This window comes from Bactrocera dorsalis, chromosome 4 (genome assembly GCF_023373825.1).
Source record: "Bactrocera dorsalis isolate Fly_Bdor chromosome 4, ASM2337382v1, whole genome shotgun sequence".
Taxonomy (NCBI): domain Eukaryota; kingdom Metazoa; phylum Arthropoda; class Insecta; order Diptera; family Tephritidae; genus Bactrocera; species Bactrocera dorsalis.
In genome coordinates this window covers 3,839,365-3,859,456 of record NC_064306.1, presented here as the reverse complement: position 1 = coordinate 3,859,456, position 20,092 = coordinate 3,839,365, and the positions used below count along the sequence as shown (strand labels likewise).

The window sequence follows — 20,092 nt, the reverse complement described above, 5'->3', positions numbered from 1 at the left end:
TGAATAAAACAGGCAGTGACGCATTAAAAGTATTTTAGTGCTTCTATTAGCCATCTCACCGTTTCCCTACAATCCTGGAATCAACTCTTCGAAGGCGGGATTTTTAAGTACTTATTTTTGTCAACAAATAATAAGGGCATATGTAAATGTTGTGAATTTATTATAAACAATTAAATAACTAATAAACGGTGATTGGCACTGCCTACGAATACTCATAAATAACAAGTAACCGGATTGCGTACAGTATCATTAACATTTTTCATTGCATCACTTTCACACGCTTTTGCTGACGCTGTTAAAGAATTTATGAGATATTTTGCTTATAATAAAGTGGACTTAGGATAACGTGATAAGAAAACAAAATAATTAAATAAAATGTGCGACGAAGTGGAAGAAATAGACGAGTTTATCGAGTTTGAGTTGACTAAGGATTGCGACTCTGTAGAAGAGGAAACCTTTATATATGAAGAGGAAGACGGGGTGGAGGTGGAACAGCTGGAAGATGTATCAATCAAGCCGGAATCAATTATAATGGAGGTAATCGACGAGGACGACACTGAGCAGGGATACGAGATAGCCGATAGTCTAGTCGAGGTTGTATCAGATATATTGCCAACTAATGTCGAATGTATTAAAGAAGAAATTGTGCCGAAAACAGAAATAGAACATTCACCCACTAACTCACATAAAGGCCCAAAACGTTACCTGCTCTTTGACGAACTTGTTGCCAACATTGTCGACTATGATGTTGATGATACCCCTATTGTTGAATTCTCCTTGTCGAATACTGAAACCGATGAAAAGTTACCTGTCGAATGTGGTATATGCCCTGATGTGATGCATAAATCAAAGCTTTCTGCCCACCTTAAAACACATTTGGTTCCCGGTACGAACCGATATGCTTGTATTTATTGCGACAAATCATACAAGGATCACAGTTACTTGGCAGGTCACTCTCGGCGGCACATGGGAATTCGGCCGTATGTTTGCGAACCATGTAAATTATATTTCTCCACAAAACAAGATCTACGGGTACACAATCAACGACGACATCAGGAAAAAGAACATATATGTGAAATTTGTGGAAAAACGTTTTCACAAAATACAATGTTAAAGCGGCATCGTGAGTCTACGCATGAAAAAATGAGACGCTTTCAATGTGAGCATTGTCCCAAAGCGTACTACAAGAATTTCTCACTACAGGAACATGTACGCAATGTACATATGGGTAATAGACGTATGCTCGTTTGTCCTTTTTGTGGCATGCAGTGTCGAGATGCGCATAAAATGGCGCGACATCGTAAGCTATTGCATCTTAATCAAAGCCATTTTCATTGTGATATTTGCCAAGAGGAATTCACGGATATAAGTTATTTCGATGCACATAAACGTTCGATACAGTGTCGCAATAACACGCAAAGAAAATTGGAAGAAGAGCAATTGCTGCAACAACACGAAGAGGAGGAAGAATTATTACTACAACCACAACCCGAAAATGAGGATCAACCTGAAGAAGTAGAAGATCAAAAGCAATACCATTTTGTAACACACCAAACGGATCAAATTCAATTGCAACCACATGCAGATGATCTATGTTTTGAAATTACGGTAATGAATAGTGACAATTAGAAAAAACAAACCAGCGATGTATTACATACATATTTAACACAATAAGAGCCTTCAACACTTTCCATAACTTGAGTATGCTATAATAAATTTATACGAAAGTAAAATGAGTTTGAAGAAATTGTATGCTGACCTTGTTTCTTTAGTTAATAAAGAATTCATAATTTATACAATAACAAATAAAGCTAAACCAACAAAGTATAGTCTTGACATATAAACCCAAATAGTTTCCGAGGATACCGCTGAGTTGGCAGTCGTAGTTTGTTAATTAGTTACATAAAAGTGGCATCTTTTTCTGCAGTGCTGTTTTTCCAATAATTTAATATTTACAATTGTTTGTTTTTTTTATTGACTACATTACCGGCATCTTATTGTATTCACTTATAAATAGTAACACTTAAATCACTAAATACACTCGACGTATTCACTATCTGTTTCTTCGAAAGTTTCCAACGACGCTATGGCTTCTACGGCGTGCTCATCATTTTGGTGCTTTAAAAATGAATCATTATCCTCAAACTCAGTAGTACAACACGTATACCTATATTCTGTATCCCCGTTATCGGATAATTCGTTAGATAGGTTTGTAACAGTGATGTTACTAGATGCAGCTGCACCTCGCACAACGGCATGTTTGCTTTTTTCGTGCCATATCAATGTAGGTTTCTGATTGAATCTCATTTTACATACTTTACATGTATACCGCAAAGCATTTTCATGCAATTTCATATGCATTCGCAAAGTTGTAGGTCTTGAAAACTTTGCTTGGCATTGATCACACGTGTAATTACGTTCTTTTGTATGTACTACACTGTGGTTTCGCAAGTCGGTTGCTCCATAGAATCTTTTTTCACAATGATCGCATTTAAATTTTCGTTCACCAAGATGTCGTTTTTCGTGGTAACTTAACGCACCGCACGTTGTATAGCTATTGCCACAAAAGGAACATACAAAAGGCCGTTCGCCGGTGTGCCACCTTATGTGTGTATTTAACTCGGTGAGTGAAAAAAATCTTTTAGGACACTTTGTGCAACTAAAAGGTCTATTATTCGAATGTCGCTGTTCATGCTTGCGTAAAATGCACGTTTTCTCAAAAGTTTGATCACAAAATCTGCATTTAAGCTTGCGCTCTTTTTCATCAATAATCTTCCGAAATTTAAGGACCGGGCGGAAATATGAATCGCTTGAAGCGGAATTTGGCTCAATAGTTTCCTAGAAGTGGTTTAAATGTTTGCTTATTATATTCACATGTCAATATTAAAAATATGTCTTACAGTCTGTTCTGCATCATTATTGGCTTGTTTGTCTACTTTTGTATTGCCAATCGATATTTCCGTAGATACATTTGCATTTCTCACATAGCCAGATTCATTTCCTCCATTAGTAAATGTGTTTTCCAGAGATTGACTATTCTCATTTAATTCAGCGGTAGTGTTTTCTATGATCTCTTTGAGAACATTGCAATGTTGATGTTGTTGTAGCGTGTCTTCGTTGATGTCATTGCAATCGTTGTCAGCAGCATATTCGCTATCCTCCAAAGCTTTTAAAACCTCCATATCATCAAATTCGAGGGTTTCATTTGTGGAATCCTTATTATCAATATCATCAAAGTGATCATCAAAGATGTGATTCAGAAAACTATCATAAGCAGTAAATTGTTTATTACAATACTTGCACTCCAGCGTCACACGGTAGTTGTTATTAGAAACATACACTTCACCGCAGTGATATTTCTGTTGTGCCATAGCAGTCATTTCATTTATATGTTGTGTGAAATTCTTATTAATATTTATTAACTTTATTTTTGCAAAGTTAGCAGCAATTTTAATGCAAATATCTTGTGTTTAGTATTTTTTATGACAAGCATTCTTGTTCTTTTGGCGAAGAGTGTTCACAATGGATGTTTACAATTCAAATAACAGCACGAAAATATAGGGCTCAAAACCCTTTGTTGACGTTTGGACTAGTCCACAACCTACGGTTACCTTTGGGATCACAGACACCTTTGTTTACATTTAGAGGTCAATGACGCATTTGTTCACTTTTTTCCACCCATTGAACCTTTGTTTACATATTATAAGGTCAATGAACTCCTTGTTTACATTTAGCTAATACAACAACCTTTGTTTACATTTGGGGTCATTGACCTTTTTTTACATTTTATGGGGTCAATAAACTTTGCTTACATTTTACGAGGCCAATGACCCTTTTGTTTGCTTTTTGCCGAGGTCATTGATCCGTTTGTATACATTTTATGGGGTCAATCAACTTTTTGTTTTACATTTAGCCAAGTTAACAACCTTTGGTTACATTTATCAAGACAACATATCTTTACATTTGGGATCATTGATCTTTCTGCTTGGGGTTACTCACCCCTTCGTTTATATTTGATGAGATTAATGATCCCCCCGGACAACAACTATTGCTTACATTTGAAGACAATTATAACGCTATTGTTCAGTTTAGTTTCTATGACAGATTAATGTTATAGTCGCCCGATGTCGGCGGTTCCGTGTAGAACTTCTTGAAAAGAGAGCGAAGTCTACAAAATTTCAACTCCAACGTTTACTTCTGAGTGTTACAAACGTTTACAAACTGCCTTTGTATAATATACTTTTAATGTTTGGTTTTAAGTGTGTCTAATTTTTAATAAAATGTATTATTATTAGAATAGGAAAGATATATACATACATATATTTCAACTGTTAACATTGAATTCACTAGAGATTTTTCCTTCCGAATCCTCTCGCAATACATTATGCTTGTTTTTTATATGCCACAATAGTGTAGGTCGCTGGTTAAAACGCATGTGACATATGATGCATTCATATGCCAGTGCATTGTCGTGCAGCTTCATATGCGTCTGTAGAGTTTTCTTCCGTGTAAACTTTGCCTGACACTTCTCACAAGAAAAGTTACGCTCCTGGGTATGCACCACGGCGTGTTGCCTTAGCTGGTATGCATTGTTAAACCTTTTTTCACATTGATCACATTTATGGGGGCGCTCGTCTACGTGTTGTTTTTCATGCTTATTTAAAGTACCAGTAGTTATAAAACATTTGCCACAATAAGTACATACATATGGCTTTTCTCCGTTGTGTCGTCTAGTATGAATTTTTAATTCTGTACTCGTGTAAAATGCTTTGTTGCACTTTAGGCAGGTGAAAGGCTTAATATTACTGTGGCGCTGTTCATGACCACGTAAATTATATATTCCAGCAACAGCGAATCCACATATTTTGCACTTATATTTTCGTTCCGCGTCATTCTTTAATTGTTTTGCTGGGAAAACTCGTACTGGTCGAACACTCAGTATTGAAGCCTTGGTAAGCTGTTCTTTTCCCTGCAAAATGTTTATACATTAATATAGGAATTGATAATTTTGTATCTCACAATTATATCATCTTCCACATCCGTTATGTCATTTTCCAATGGTTCTAATATTTCGGTTATTAAATCCTCGTCACCTTCGTATGCCAATTCATTTGAGGTTTTGGATTCAATTGTAATACGTTCGTTCCCTTCTGTTGGAAGCAAAACTTGCTCGCTTAACTTTTCGTTTGGATTGGTACATTTCTTTCGTTCATTTTTGGACTTTTCAGTTGCCGCCCAATCGTCAAAGTGTTTTTCAAATATATGATCCAGAAAAGTAGAATAAACTCCAAATTCCTCGTTACAGCATTTGCACTCAAGTATCATACAGTATGTGTTCGTAATGAATACCTCACCGCAATAAAATTTTTGCACAGTTGTGGTAGACATTTTTCTTGATGTAAAAGTAATTGTCTTTAAAAATCTTAGCAAATTATTTCCTTCTGAAGAAAATGTGTCCAGTTGATGATAAAGTTATGAGCAGTTTTATATACATACATAGATTTGTTTTGTTTAGACAAACGTCGATTTTTTTTCAAGTGAAACGATAATCGATATATTGATCATTTTAAACGCATGAACGATAAATAAACGTCGATACTACTGCCTCCGGCATTATATTTCACTATTCAATGCAGTCTGCCAACTTTAGTATTTTGAAATCACGATTTAAATGTATTACAAAGTAGGCTCCGAAAAGGAAACCATGGCAACCATTAATTTGTTCGTTGTTGTTGTTAATACAAAATAGCGGTAGTGTCCTTTCGTCAAATAACCAGCATTTATTTCCGCTTCCTTTAATATTTTTTAGTATTTTATTGGTGAAAATTATAAAAAGTGTTTGGTTTTGTTCAAATTAAAAAAAAGAAAAGTTAATGTAGCTCATTGCTCGATATATTTGAGCAGAGTTCAAAAGTTGCAAAATTACCGCCATGATTGGTATATTGCAATTTTGTTGTAAAAGCAATGACTTGCATACATAACCTAAAAGAAGCAGTTACAACTCCAGCAACATCCACTCATAGAAGTAAGAAAATATAAGAATTAGCACCACCCCAGGTAAAAAAAGAATATATTTTTTTATATTACCTTTATTAGATTTAGTATTTCTATTATTATTATTGGTATAATGACATACATATGTATATATATTGTAATTATAGAGCAATAAATTGGGACTTAGATTCAGTTATATTTTGTTAATGCTAATGCCGAAACTAAAATAACTACAACGTACACATATTCATGTTGCAGGAAAGTCAACCGTTACGGACAAAATATTAAAAATAAAAACACAAATAAGGTTTATTTAATAAATGATTTCACTTAACAAATAAATATTTAAAATTAAAGATTTGCTTAATTAAGACAATTGTTGCTTACTACATTAAAAGAAAACAATAATGGCAACGCGCTGCATTGGTGTTAAGTTTTGCTTATGTATGTTATACACAATTCTAGCGCATTCGGCCATAGCAAGTAAAAATATGCATGCATTGATTTAAATTTTTGCTAAGGTTTACTTTTTTGGTACTATGGAGCATTCTGATAATTTTTCTGCCGATAAAACGAAAACTGCAAATATTGTAGTTAAAATTATAAGCATATAAAATATATGGCAGTTTAATTATTTGACTTTGACTTGCAATGTAATTTGGCAATTGATGGCCATAACGTGGAATCACAGTGTGTTTTAATATTTATATGTAATTTATTTATGTATATGTGTACGTAAGTACATAGTAAAGTTTATTGCAGCTGCTTTCACAATTACTGACTAAATATATAGCAGCTCTCGTTTTAAACGGCTAAGTGTTCTCAAATACATTTCGGATACAATATTTTAAACGAAAATACAAGTATGTATAAATAATAAGAAAGGGTATAATCGTCAATAATGTAAAGTATACATTATACATTGCATTTAGTGCAAAAATGTATAGTTTAAAATTTTAAAGCAAAAGCACTGATTTTAATTTGGTACACGATAAAATTATAGTGACATAAAGTAAAAACATGTCAAGACATCAATTATTTTAACGCATATCTAAAGCACGGCACATACTTAAAACATAGTTAATTTTACCATATAGCGGAGACAATTTTATTTAAATAATATAATAACATTTACACTAATAATTCCAGCTTTTAGCTATTTTTTCTCAATTATTACAATTTACTTACAAAATGCTTATCGAATTTCAATTCTCCATAATTTGATTATATAAATATCCCAATCGTTCTGTGTATCATGTTATTTGTTTGAATATATGTATAATTATTGTGTACAGGACACATGTTATAAGTGTGTAAACAGTACAAAATCTATTGTTAAAACATTAAAATCTAAAAGCTCTTTTTGTTTGTATTTCCTTAGTTGCTTACGTTCAAGAGTATTGCTACTTGAAAACATTTGTCGTTAATATGTATGTATATAATATGTACTATATTGTGTATTAGTTGAAATTGTCCTTCGAGTTGATTACAAAATGTCCCCATACACATCTTAAACATCGAGAATGCTTCCAAAAATCTTCGTTTTCTTTTGTATTTGTAATATTTATTTAAATATAAATCGCAAGTATTTTTTCTACTTTAATTATACATACTATTAATGTTTTACACAAGTATTATTATTTTATGTAACTTTATATGCACACATGCATATTTATAATTTACTTTTCTGGCTTCAGTATTATCGCATATTTTATGCCTGCAACAGAATTAGCACATTTCTTAATCGTAGGTTGTGCATATTCAATAATTAATAGCTAATCACTAGTGGTGTGGTTATTATAAAAGAAACTTTATTATTATTTGAGTATTTTAAGACTTTAAAAGCTTAAAATACCTTTTAAATTCTATAAAATATCTAAAACGCCAATTTCAGTTTCCTGTGTTCCCGCAATATATTTAGTATGGGTACACAAATATATTAATATTTTAACGCTTTACGCGAAGTCGAAATCATCAAGAAGGAGTTAAACAAACATAACTTGAAAAATATCTATCATTTCTTTTGCTAGTTCGAAAAAACAACTGATATACTTTAAGCAATCATACCTGCACGTCTGCATCTAACTTTCTTCTTTTTGTGCTTAAGACATGGAGCTGCATGGCAGACGTGGTGAGCCCATCTGCGTTAGCACACGGTCCAACCATTGTAGTGGTCCATTCAAATGCAATTCAATCCAACATGGTGTCGATGTAACCGTTTGCCGGCGATATTCGGCACCCCAACCCTTCACAAACGACATACGTATGGTGCACATGCGTGTTAATTGATATACGGCCTCAAAACCTTGTGAAACAGATTGCGAAAGCAATGCAGCAAATTCTTGATTATTAAAGATTTTCAAATTACAACCGGGTGGTATTTTACAGACAGTGGCTGGATGCCACCCGTAGCGTTGATTGCAATTCGGACTCTGTACAAATATTGACGAATCACTGAGGCATTCGGCGAATACTTCGCCACCGATATAGTAGAGACGTACACCTTTGCCAATGTGACGACGTGTCTGTTCAACTACCTCATTGCGATTTACATTGGATAGTAAGCCGAGACAGAAACGCTCCGAATTGGACGGATCAGTGAAACCATCAACTGTAATGGATGGTTGAGAAGCATGAAAGGTTTCACCGACACGTGTATTTAGCTCATAGTACGAAATTGAGCACCAAAAAGCGGGCTCATGATACATTACGGGACTAGCATCAACTGGCGGTGTCAACCTGGACATATTCATATTGTCATTTGGATCGATCGGGTCACCATCTTCGCTCATGTAACCAGGCGGCGGTGTACCCGTATTAGGAATGCTGCTACCCACGCTTAATACACTTGACTGTGAGTCCATGTTGCAAGCGCCTGATCCTACAAGTGAGCCATTCATTTGCTGCTGCTGCTGTTGTGCGGCACTCATACCTAAACCAACAAGACTCCCGGGCGAATGCTGCTGCTGTTGATGATGATGACTTGATAGCTCCATGTACTGTGGTGGACTCAGCGAAGCACTGCGTATTGTTGTGGCATTATATTCCGTATTATTGGGTATTTGATGGGTATGATTATCCAATGGATAATCGGTGATGGAATCTGGCGGTGTCGGCAATGATTTTGGCACCAAAATTGATAACTCAATCTTTTTGTAGTGATATGGATTAATACAAATTTCGTCTTTACGCAAATGAAATGCGTATTCGCAATGATCCAAAGCTTTTAATTCATTTTGTGATTGTAAATCCGGCCAGCGCCATACACGGCAATATATTACATGTGGTTGACCTTTACGTAAATTTTCGCCAGAAGCACCTGGCTTGCTACGCGGTACTGTGACGCAGCGTGTATTGCAATTCTGCGTGGATATGGCACGTTCTAACTCCTCAAGCTGTATATTCTTTTTAACTTTTTTAACAAGATTTTTTACTGCTTTTTCCGACCACTTTCCCTCAACCGTGTCTTCGTTGCCCTTCTTGAGTGCTAACAAACGTTTAACTACTTGTGGGGTGAATGGCAACATCGCACGTGGCAAAAAAGATTGCGCTGGTCGACAAGTAGTCAACAAATGATCCAATTACAGTTGATCGCAAATTAAACGCAAGCACAAAGCTTCAGTTTTTAAGCTTCAAAATATTTAATATATGCTGTGCTCAAACTTTATTTAAGAGTGTCTCGAAGATGAAATATAATACATATATTGCCGCCTGCTGTTGAACTTTGCGGCAACTGAAAATTACAAGGACAACAAAAGCAGCACTCCTGGAAAGAACAATTCGGAACTACATATATATTTTTCCATATATTTATATTAAAGAAATGTTCGACCATAGTAACAGTAATAAACTAAATTTATTTACCTTTGTTCACTAGCTTTGCCAATCCTTGATTAATCCTTCCTTTAGCTGATTATATTGAATTTCTAATTATTACAATTAGATCTCTGATAAAGTGTTTTCTTAGTCCGACAGTAATTTCCAATATTACTTCTAATAATAATGCATTTAAAATAGCATAAATTTGTTTATTTTTTTTTTTAATTTGCCGATTTGATTTTACGTTGTACTTATGTATGAAATATGTATTTACGAGATTTGCTTACTGGCTGAGTATACTATTTTGCACGATTTCTTTATTTGCTGCCTCCTCTTCGTCTGTCTGCTGACCTTTCACACTTTTTTGTGCTTTCCGTTCTGCAACAGAGTCGTCGCCGTCTGATGGATACTTTTCTTGCCTCTTCCTTTAGTTGGCTAGATATGTTTTTTTGTTTCCTTTAGACGTTTAATGCACCGCCTCACACTATGGTTATTGACGTTGTTGTCGTTATTGACGTCGTACCCGTTGCCTCAATGTCTTATTCATGCATTCACTAAAGTTCTCACTCCAAGTATTTGTTCGGTTTTGGATATCTTTCTTCCCTTTTTGACCGTGTCTGTTTTACACAACTACTCTTATGTGTCGTTTTTTCAATTGAGCACTTACTTTTCACTGTACTCTTCCTCTTCCTCCGTGCACTTCCTTCCACTTCACTTAATCTATCGTTTTTGCCTTTGACCAGACGACCCAGACAACTAATGATAGCAATTTGCTGACGGCTTTCACAATCCTTTTATATTATCTTAAAACAGAATTCAATGTGTATAATTCACTTAGGACATAAATTTTAACTTTTCACTGTAATCTTTTGCAAATATAAAACCTCAAAAAAGTGTAAAATTATCGGAAATGAAAATGAAAATAAACTCGCCTCCGCACAAAGCAAAATTTACAATCGTCTCATTCATTTCATCGTCATTTGACAAAAGTGTTACCAGAAAGAAGTTTTACAACTTTTTGACATGTACTCCCTATTGCATAAAAAAGTGATAATTTAAACAAAATGCAATAGAATGGCGTCAGCTAAATTAAACTTAGGTAAATAATATTTTTTAAAAACGATTTTATGTTACTAAATCAATAGGAACAGTTATATATATATTTTCTAATCGTCGCGCCCATTTGAAATGCGGATATAAGTTTTTTGTGGCATTAACAACACTGTGCAAATTTTTCCCCAATCAGCTGGTGTATTGTTTACTACCACATTAATCGGAGAAAAATTTAGCTAATTTGATTACAGAGTTTGTAGAATGGACTGCTCTAGACAGCTGGAATTATTGTATAAAACTACTATAAGTAGAATAATCCGCATAATTGTAGGTCTTTGTTATCTGTATATTTGTATCCTCACTGGAAACTTCTTACACTTATTTGTATTGGTCATTTCATCTGCAATTGTGTCAAAGAATTACAATACCAAGATATTTTAATTTGTTTACTTTTTATTTTATTTAATAATGGTTATCAATGGAGTAGTATTTACAGTTTGATTCGCATTTGCAGCACACGCTCATTTTAAGCGATTTTTTTCATATTAAAAATACGATTACATAAGTATTAATAATTTATATTACTATTCTATTATTTCTAAGTTTTCAATGAATCTCAATTTTGTGTTACAAGGAAGTTAAATCAAAAACAAGTTTATACTCAGAGGTTTATTTAAATTAAAACATCATGGGGGTTAACTTGGTTGAAAAAGTTGAAACTTCATATTTGTCTGTTCTTTATTTCGACTGTGACAATGACTTTACCACAAGTTACTAATGTTACTTTTGTTTTAAGGCGCTAAGGCTTAGTAAATTAAATGTGTAATAACAATTGGTTGAACAATCTCGCTTTTATAAATTTAATTGGACTAATAATCAGAAATTTCTTGAAAGATAATTCGTTAATTATAGAACTTTTGAAATTGAAATTTTGAAAAATTTAATATACAATACTTTAAATTTTTGATGTTTTAACATTTTTTTATAATATGTTGTAACATATTTCATTTGATTATTTTCAAATTTATCTTGTCTTTTGTGTTTTATTTTTCTAAACTCATTAGTAATTGAAAACTGAATCATAAAAAATATATAATATTTTAAATATTTTTCGCTTAAATTCACTATAAATTTACAATAAAGTTATATCTAATAATTTCAAAACTGCACGTGATTTATGAATTTTAAATTTAAAAATAATAACAAACTCCGAAGTGCTTACTACTCGCAGCAGTATTCACTAAGGCATGAACAAGAGATACACTTAAAATTATTATTTTTTAACTTAAAGTATAGTTCAAATTGTTCACAAATTAAATGAATTACAATTTTTACACACTTTTGGTGATATTACAATACACAATGATTGAGTACATAATGGAGTTTTACAATAACATTTGGGCAGTCACTGATTTATTTATTTAGTAAAAAATTCCCTAAATCTGCAATATTTCGGGCAACGCTATTTTATGAAATTGTAAATAACTTTAAGGCCTTGTCAAGGCTTCATTGTACATATATATATGTATGTGCATATACATATATGCATACGAGTATAAATGTGCTCATTAAAGTTTCAACAATCATCAGTTCTGTTACACTTCTATTTTCATAATGGTTATGTGATGGCTTATATGGAAGAATACTGTTTGTTATAACTAAAACATAGGAGCTTACAATGTGTGCGCATTTTTAGAAATCTGTGCGAAAAATGAGTAGTACGAATAAGCATGCATGGAACATTAAAAATAAATCAGTTACACATTTTTCTATTTTCTTTGGATAAAGAAGCGTTTACGCAAAATAGTATATATGATAGCATGTATGTATGTATTTAGTAAGCTTAAATATTTGAGTATTTTTTTTCCAAATACGTATGTATGTACGTATATGAAGCCTAAATTTGGTGCTAAAATTTTTAGCTGATTTCCATAACATGTTAATGGTTTTCAGTTCCTATTGGTTTACTGTTAATGTTATTAACCACTTCAATTAAACAACTTAAAGGGTTGCATAAAATTTAAGTTAAATACAAAATAATTGCAGTACAAACGGTTTGAAGTTAGACTAGATTTCTTTAGGAAAGACGGTAGTTTGTAATATTCGTACAGGCATTGTTAAAGCATGCCTTAAAGTCTGTGGTCACCTGATAATGATTGATAAATTAGGAGAACAAAATTATGTGCTTAAAATTATTGATTAATTTCTTAGCAATACAATTAACTTTTTAAACGCTTTTGCGCCGTACTTTACTTTTTAAAACTATTTTTTTTATAAGTCTGTGCATATTTATGTCTAAAATACCGCTGCACTTATTTATAACTGTCGTATCGTACAGTTTACTTAAATATTTAAATAAGAATTGGATATCAATGCTTTAACACGTACGTTTTTTACTAGCAATGCTTATGCCGCATGTGATAGTTTAGCCCACTGGGGTGCGAATAGCTGCGAGAACAAATTTTGCATACATAACGCTTTAGGCCGACGCCACTAGTACCGCCAACGCCACCACCAACAACACCATAAGTGCCGAGTGTCTGTCCACCGCCACCAGTACCAGCGCCATTCTCATAGCCATTTTCTTCCTCGACATCATCTTCATCATCGTCCTCGTCTTGCTCAGCAGCTCTACTTGAGACATTCTCATTATCGTCATCATCTTCATCCATTGGTGTGCCTTGTGGCACATTATCATCATCATCGTCGTCGTCGTCATCCATTTCTCCATCTTCATCTTCACCCTCACCTTCGGAATCTGTTACCATCTGTGCAAATTCATTACCTTGCTGTTGTCCAGGTATTACTGTTTCAAATATTTCCAATGGGTTTATGTTGTTACTTGTAGCTGCACGTCCTACTTTCGCGCTTGCGGTATTTGCCGCATCCTGCTGCGCTTCAGGCAAATTAACGCAGCCCGGACAAGCGTAAGGTTTTCGCAAGTATATAGCGCTGGTGAATATCTCTTTGCAATAATCACAACGATATTTACGATGCATCTTCAAATGATTCGATAAATGATGTCGCAACCGGAAGAGCTTGTTACAATAGTCGCAACGGAAGGGTCGTTCCTCTTTATGATTGGCCATATGAAGGTCACGCTCCTTACTACTGCTCAACACTTGGCCGCAAACCATACATGGAAACGCAGTGGCGCTTTCGTGTGTCATAATATGTGCAATGAAATGATTCTCGGTACCATACGAAGCGCTACAAACGGTACATTTGAATTGCTTCTCCTTTTGATGTGTATTCATATGATAGCGTATGGCTTGTTTTGATTTAAAACCTTTCTTGCAAATGGGACACTTAAACGGTGTTTCATTCGAATGCTTTATCATATGATTTCGATATAATGAGTAATATTGGAAGGTCTTATTGCACAATGCACAATAGGCAGTGCCGCGTATTTGTCGACGCTTAGCCTTCATTTCACCACCACCACTAATATCAGTGCCGCCCCCCAGTATGCTGGCATCCAATGAGTCGGTTGGTGCAATAAATAGCTGATTATCATAATCTTCTTCGTCATCATTTTCAAAGGCGCCGGTTGTGTCAAAGTCGTCCTTGCCCGCAGTAAAATCAGCTGTAGTATCGTAGGCACTAGAATTACCATTTGCAGTGTTTTTCAATTTGACATCGGGCGTTGAAGATTTCAAAGTGTATTTATTTGCATATGATTGGAAACTGGCTGGATCGGCACGCCACTGTGCTGCCGATTCTTTAGCTTTACTAAATGCAGTTTCATTTTCGCAATCGTTTGTATCGTGTTCTGCATCATTGTATTTATTCTTTTTATTTGGATCTGTTTGTTTATTGTGCTCAGCTTGCTTAGGTCCTGATCCAGCAGATACAGCTTGACGTTGGGGTGGATTGTGAATACCTGTATGTCGGTAGGCTGTCGAATGATCTTGTCCATTTAAACTGTAGTCCTCAGACTCAGTGTGCACATTTACGTCTAAGTAGTTTCCGCAATCAAAATACTAATTTAAAATAGTGGAGTATGATCATTATTAAGTATAGTAATATAAATCTTACAACCACACATTTGAACATACATACATATTTCCAATATATCTGTATTAAAATATAACAATGATTAACTAAAACACATTCCATACACAGGTATTTAAAAAAACAACTGATCGGTCAGTTTTTATGGCAGTTATTGGGGAGAAGAGGATTGATATTTAAAAAAGTGATTCGCATATACTCGTATACAGAAAGTTTGGCATCGCATTTTCAATAATTATTTAAAATAATAACTGCCACCCTATTAATAAAAAGTTATGCACTATGGCGTCTGCAATGCATCTGCATTGTTAAAAATTAAAGGCTGACAAAACCAAAAACATACTTAAAGAAGTCGAAACCGGTTAATTTCAACCCCTTACGGCTGTAACAACGCATCCTCGATCTACTACCGATTTTTATATGTACATTTTTTAAAAGCCACTGCTATAACGTATATGCTACACATATATGTATGTATGGTGACGGACACGGGTATCAGAATGCATAAAAGGATGAAAAGTATACATGCATGTAGAAATACATATACGAATAAGGCCAGCTGTAAGTGGTCTGTTCTATTTTAAAGAAAAAAAATCGATACGTATAAACGCGTTTGTAATAAAGAATCATTGAGCAGCAATATTATAAATGGAAATTGTGTACCTATGCAATATGCCATGGGAAACAGCTTAAATACTTTCAATAATATTTCAGGGCGTTTTTTGGTATACATAAACTGTACGATATTTTTTAAAATAATTAATAAATACATATGTATGTATGTATTCCTACAAATCTGCTAGACTAACAAATAATCCCCATTAAATATATATTGAGAATAAATTGTTTGCTTACATCTTGATCCTGTTCATAGAAATTAGACTGCTGATTTCCTTCGTATTCACCATCATCTGTTTCATCGCCGTCGTCGACAAAGCCACCCAAATGTTTAATTTTTATATGGCATATAAATTCGCCAATGTCACGTGTACTTTTGTTACAATAGGTGCAAATAAATGTCCACTGCCGTGCATTATTGGATACAAAGACTTCACCGCACCGCGATTTGGGTAGTGCAACTTTTCTGTTGCAAATTATCTCATTGCTGGGGTTTAGACCGCTGCCATTGTCAGTTGCACTGTTTTTAGTTGAAACATTAGGTTGCGCTTGGTTTTGTTGTAGCTGGCGCATCGATATGTTTGTGTCCCGTCCCACTTCTAAGTGTTTTTTACCTGCCTCTATTAAATTACTCACATCCGTCGACGATGCAACTTTTCCATGGCTGTGATCACCAACACCATCCTCAACTGCTACATTACTTTCAATGCCAATCTCCTCCTGCTGCTCTTCATCCAGCTTCTCTGTTTTGATTGCAACTTTCGACATATTTGACACCAAAGCAGACAATAGAATTTACACTATATTATTTTATTTACTACTTTTACATTGTTTCGGGTGAAATGAACACTTTTTGCAAACCCTTTCGCAGACGGCAATGTATAAAACTTTTCACTAGAATTCGTAAATTGTTTTTATTATTTTGTCAAATGCGTGTGAAAAGTGTGTGAAAAAGGGAGAAAGAGAGCGCGTGTTGAACTGGGTGGAAAGAGTAAGAGAACGGGTGCGCGCTTGAAGAAAATTGACATATAGCGTTGCCAGTGTAACCAATAACATTTTTAATATAAAAAATTATTGCTAATGCAAGTTTTAAAGTTTTTATTGAACACTTACTACAATCTCATAAAACAATAATAGCTATTAAACATTGAATTTCATAATTAGAATATGCATAAAATTTCCACTATACTAGTGAATTTCAAAATTTATAATTTTTAAGTTCCCTGCTAATATCATTATATACAAAAATTCAAAATGTCAGTTAACATTAATTGTGTCATACCTCCATCATGTTAACAGAGTCAAGTTTGCTCTCTGTTAAATGAAGTGTTATAATAGTGATATTAAAATTTAGCTCTATAGAGATTCGTATTGAACGGTATTTAAATCATTAAATCTAAATTACAACTTTATTCCCTGAAACTAGTTACATTTATTGCAGTTCACACTAACATTTAAAATGAATATTTCTGCGTGTCTAGGAACAATAGTTCCATAATAATGCAAGCTTTAACAAAAAGGCAGGCAAACTGAGTCAAAAAGCTTCTTTAAGAATCCCAATCTTCGAATGAATTAAAATATCACAACTTGTATTCATAATTCTAATTTAGTTTTTTGTACAATATTTTAATGTCACAAACGTCAATTCTTATAATGGGTACAAGTTTCAAAATATTTAGTAGACTGCAAAGCCGCCTTCGTCAGTATTGCCGATGATATTTATTTAATGTGGCCAATACAATATCATCTGGCGATTTAGTATCGAAATGAAAACGATGTATTTTATGTTTTACTTTAAAAACGTGACTAATTTCCGGAAATCGATGTGTTCGTTTATATTTTAGACAGATAATGCGTCCACACGATGATGGCGTAGCCAATTTTTTGTGAGCTGTAGAGATGTCTCTGTTTGGCTGGAAGTAATTGTTAATGACAGGCAATAGAATAGGCTTCTCTTTACGATCACACTCTATAAATGGTATATGAAAGTCTTCGGCGGGTGGAGATACCGTTTTTTTATTTTGCACAATAATTCCTGTAACAGTGCTTAATGCGGCAGTTAGATCTATGGCATGGTTTGATTGTTCTACTTTTTTCTCGGTTCTGGAGTCATTCACTTGAAGGTTGTTGACGCCATTACTAATTTCTCCAATGCCATCAATAATTTTCTTATCGTTTTTTGGCGTCTGTGAAATTATCAAAGATGATAATTTGACATTACACACAGTGGTATTAGTTGTTTGTGAAAATTTCAATGGTGGAATAACGAAGTTACCAGCTTTCGAATTACCCATTTGTAGCTTAGGTAACACGAATCCATTAGGCGATGCGACTTCACAACTAGAACCCTGCTTCTCTTTCAATTGTCCCAAGATGAATTGGTTTAGCAATGATGTCGCAGCCGCATCCTTTCCAGAATCAGGTATCTTGTTTTCTTGCCCAAAACCCGTATCCATTTAAAAATATACGTGTAAATTATACTTTTGGAGCAAAAACATAAATATATGTACAATTTGTTGACAATTTTGCAAATGCATATAATAGAAGACAACAAAAATAATGACAGCTGATGCTTATGACTATGGCGACATCTATAGACTATTTAAACTTCTGCAACGTTGTCGGAGTTTACACACGTAAACTTTTGTTGTTCATTTATCATATATTTAGTCAAAAATTTTCTCATTTATTAAATAAATAAATTTTTAATTAAATATTTGATTTCATATTTTTGATGATATTAAAAGAGAAAAAAATCTATATAGGTATTTAACATAAATGAACGGAATAAAAAGAACTGTTTTTAACAACTTTTTTTTTATTAAATTATATAATTATACATTCAAACGTTTTCATGTTTTTTTCACATCACTCAAAAAAATTGTATTTACTTATCCAAACGACAAATTGGACCCTCTTCAACCATTTTCAAGTCAACTTTAGGTCCGATCAAGTCTCGAATATTATTGATGCCATATTTTATCATTGTTGGCCGTTCCAATGACAGACCCCAAGCAATTACGTTAACATTTTCTGGCAAACCCATAGGTAACAAAAGTTCTGGTCTAAAAACTCCTGAATTTCCAACCTCAATCCATTTATTAAGTCCTGGATGAAAGCAGAAGATTTCCATGCTGGGTTCGGTATAGGGGTTATAAGCAGGTTTGAATTCCAGCTTTTCAATTCCAAGTTTACGGAAGAATTCATATAATGTGCCAATTAAGTCTCCCAGTGTTAGACCAACATCTGCAACTACACCCTCTACTTGATGGAACTCTGCAAGATGTGTTGCATCCAATGTTTCATTTCGGAACACTTTATCAATACTAAAATATTTTACTGGTCGAAAACCCTCCGCTTGATTTGCCAATTTATATAACATACGTGCACTTACTGCGGTAGTGTGAGTGCGCAGCGTATTCCTTTGAGCTTCTTCCAATTTCCAATCATACACATAACCAGTTGAACCATAACCACCGCGTGAATGTACTTCCTGTACACGTTGCATATATTCTTGAGGAAACTTATAACTTTTTGCCGGATTGCTTATAAAGAATGTGTCTTGAGCGTCTCGCGCCGGATGCTGTTGTGGCACAAAGAGCGCATCAAAATTCCAGAAAGACGACTCAATGTAGTTGTTAGTGGGCATTTCTGAAAAGCCCATTTCCAAAAATATCTGACGGAATTCGGTACGCACTTTTTGTAGAGGATGCAAGTGACCTCTCATAGGAGCAGCACCCAAGGCATCGAAATTATACGATTTAAACTTAAGGTCTTTCCACAAACCACTAGCTAGCATGTCCACTGTTAAATCTGTCTCCAGCTTCGTTAACGTCGTTGCGAATTCCGCTCCTTTACTTAAAATAAAGCTTTTCGTTGTAATCTCTTGCAACAACTTTCGCTTTTTAAATTCCTTAATAACATGTGGTGGAAGATCAGTTTTGTTTTTCGATATCTCTTCCAAAGATTTCTTCACTGTATCTTCGATTTTGTCCACTTTTCTTTTAACGAGCGGTGGACTCACAGATTTGTCTAAAAATATCCAACCAAGAGACATCGCTTTACTGTAGCCAATCTTAGCATTTGGACCACTCTTCATAAGTTCGTCTTGAGGAACTCCTTCCAATGGCACAGTACCATATAAATTTGCTTCATGGCTACCATTCGTCATTACAGCCTGTCCCTCCTCCGTCAATTCCAAACTCTTTACTAAGATTACTTCTGCTTTTAACAAATCTCCATGAGCTTCGATACTTTTCAATGCACCCACAATTTTCTGATGATCTACATCAAACAATGTTGCCAATTCAATGGTGCTAACTTTGTCGGTGCCTTCTAAATGCTGCAAAATACGCTCAGTAAGATCTGGATGCATTTTTATAGAATTTAAAACAAATGCAACTAAATAATTATAGCGTGTTATTTGCCGATGCCAACAAATTAAAAAGGTTTTTTGCTATTAGTGAGCCGATATGACAATTTTGACGTACGGTAAGAGTTGCCACTTAAATAGTGACGGTACGAGCAATTTATACATCCAAATCAAATATTGAACTAATACCGTTATTGTATCCTACTTTTCAGGATTAATCGG

General features: G+C 34.3%; 8 protein-coding genes across 10 annotated transcripts in view; 2 read left to right on the top strand and 6 right to left on the bottom strand.

Moving 5' to 3' along the window:
• On the top strand, positions 1–1,747 carry LOC105232043 (zinc finger protein 567). The gene has a single exon (XM_011213614.4). It carries the CDS (start codon positions 376–378, stop codon positions 1,627–1,629), a length of 1,254 nt encoding a protein of 417 aa, XP_011211916.2. The 5' UTR covers positions 1–375; the 3' UTR covers positions 1,630–1,747.
• Positions 1,748–1,958: 211 nt separating this feature from the next.
• LOC105232225 (gastrula zinc finger protein XlCGF17.1) lies at positions 1,959–4,124 on the bottom strand. 2 transcript variants are annotated; one of them, XM_049454944.1, is made up of 3 exons: positions 3,293–4,124; positions 2,901–3,215; positions 1,959–2,838 (listed from the first exon to the last, which is right to left on the bottom strand). In XM_049454944.1, the coding sequence occupies exons 2-3, from the start codon at positions 3,180–3,182 to the stop codon at positions 2,032–2,034; spliced, it is 1,089 nt and encodes a 362-aa protein (XP_049310901.1). In that variant the 5' UTR covers positions 3,183–3,215; positions 3,293–4,124; the 3' UTR covers positions 1,959–2,031. The 2 variants fall into 2 exon arrangements, with proteins under 2 accessions (XP_049310901.1, XP_019847918.2); XM_019992359.3 differs by having other exon boundaries at positions 2,901–4,124.
• Positions 4,125–4,266: 142 nt separating this feature from the next.
• On the bottom strand, positions 4,267–5,388 carry LOC109579950 (zinc finger protein 596). The gene is made up of 2 exons (XM_019992361.3): positions 5,020–5,388; positions 4,267–4,969 (listed from the first exon to the last, which is right to left on the bottom strand). Exons 1-2 carry the CDS (start codon positions 5,386–5,388, stop codon positions 4,325–4,327), a joined length of 1,014 nt encoding a protein of 337 aa, XP_019847920.2. The 3' UTR covers positions 4,267–4,324.
• Positions 5,389–5,670: 282 nt separating this feature from the next.
• Positions 5,671–20,092, top strand: part of LOC105232035 (protein ORD) — a 23,289-nt gene continuing 8,867 nt past the window's right edge. Inside the window, exon 1 of one of the 2 annotated variants that reach the window (XM_019992355.3) lies at positions 5,671–6,057. The gene's annotated coding sequence lies outside the window, so the exon portion shown is untranslated. The remainder of the gene's footprint in view (positions 6,058–20,092) is intronic. The other variant, XM_011213598.3, reaches the window with a different exon arrangement.
• LOC105232021 (mothers against decapentaplegic homolog 3) lies at positions 6,072–10,786 on the bottom strand. The gene is made up of 2 exons (XM_011213581.4): positions 9,859–10,786; positions 6,072–9,760 (listed from the first exon to the last, which is right to left on the bottom strand). Exon 2 carries the CDS (start codon positions 9,519–9,521, stop codon positions 8,097–8,099), a length of 1,425 nt encoding a protein of 474 aa, XP_011211883.1. The 5' UTR covers positions 9,522–9,760; positions 9,859–10,786; the 3' UTR covers positions 6,072–8,096.
• On the bottom strand, positions 11,302–16,493 carry LOC105232022 (zinc finger and BTB domain-containing protein 24). The gene is made up of 2 exons (XM_011213584.4): positions 15,736–16,493; positions 11,302–14,849 (listed from the first exon to the last, which is right to left on the bottom strand). The coding sequence occupies exons 1-2, from the start codon at positions 16,264–16,266 to the stop codon at positions 13,263–13,265; spliced, it is 2,118 nt and encodes a 705-aa protein (XP_011211886.2). The 5' UTR covers positions 16,267–16,493; the 3' UTR covers positions 11,302–13,262.
• Positions 17,086–18,031, bottom strand: LOC125778246 (uncharacterized). The gene is made up of 2 exons (XM_049454945.1): positions 17,774–18,031; positions 17,086–17,684 (listed from the first exon to the last, which is right to left on the bottom strand). Exons 1-2 carry the CDS (start codon positions 17,816–17,818, stop codon positions 17,199–17,201), a joined length of 531 nt encoding a protein of 176 aa, XP_049310902.1. The 5' UTR covers positions 17,819–18,031; the 3' UTR covers positions 17,086–17,198.
• Positions 18,297–20,075, bottom strand: LOC105232023 (phenylalanine--tRNA ligase alpha subunit). Its single transcript, XM_011213585.4, has one exon. It carries the CDS (start codon positions 19,871–19,873, stop codon positions 18,386–18,388), a length of 1,488 nt encoding a protein of 495 aa, XP_011211887.1. The 5' UTR covers positions 19,874–20,075; the 3' UTR covers positions 18,297–18,385.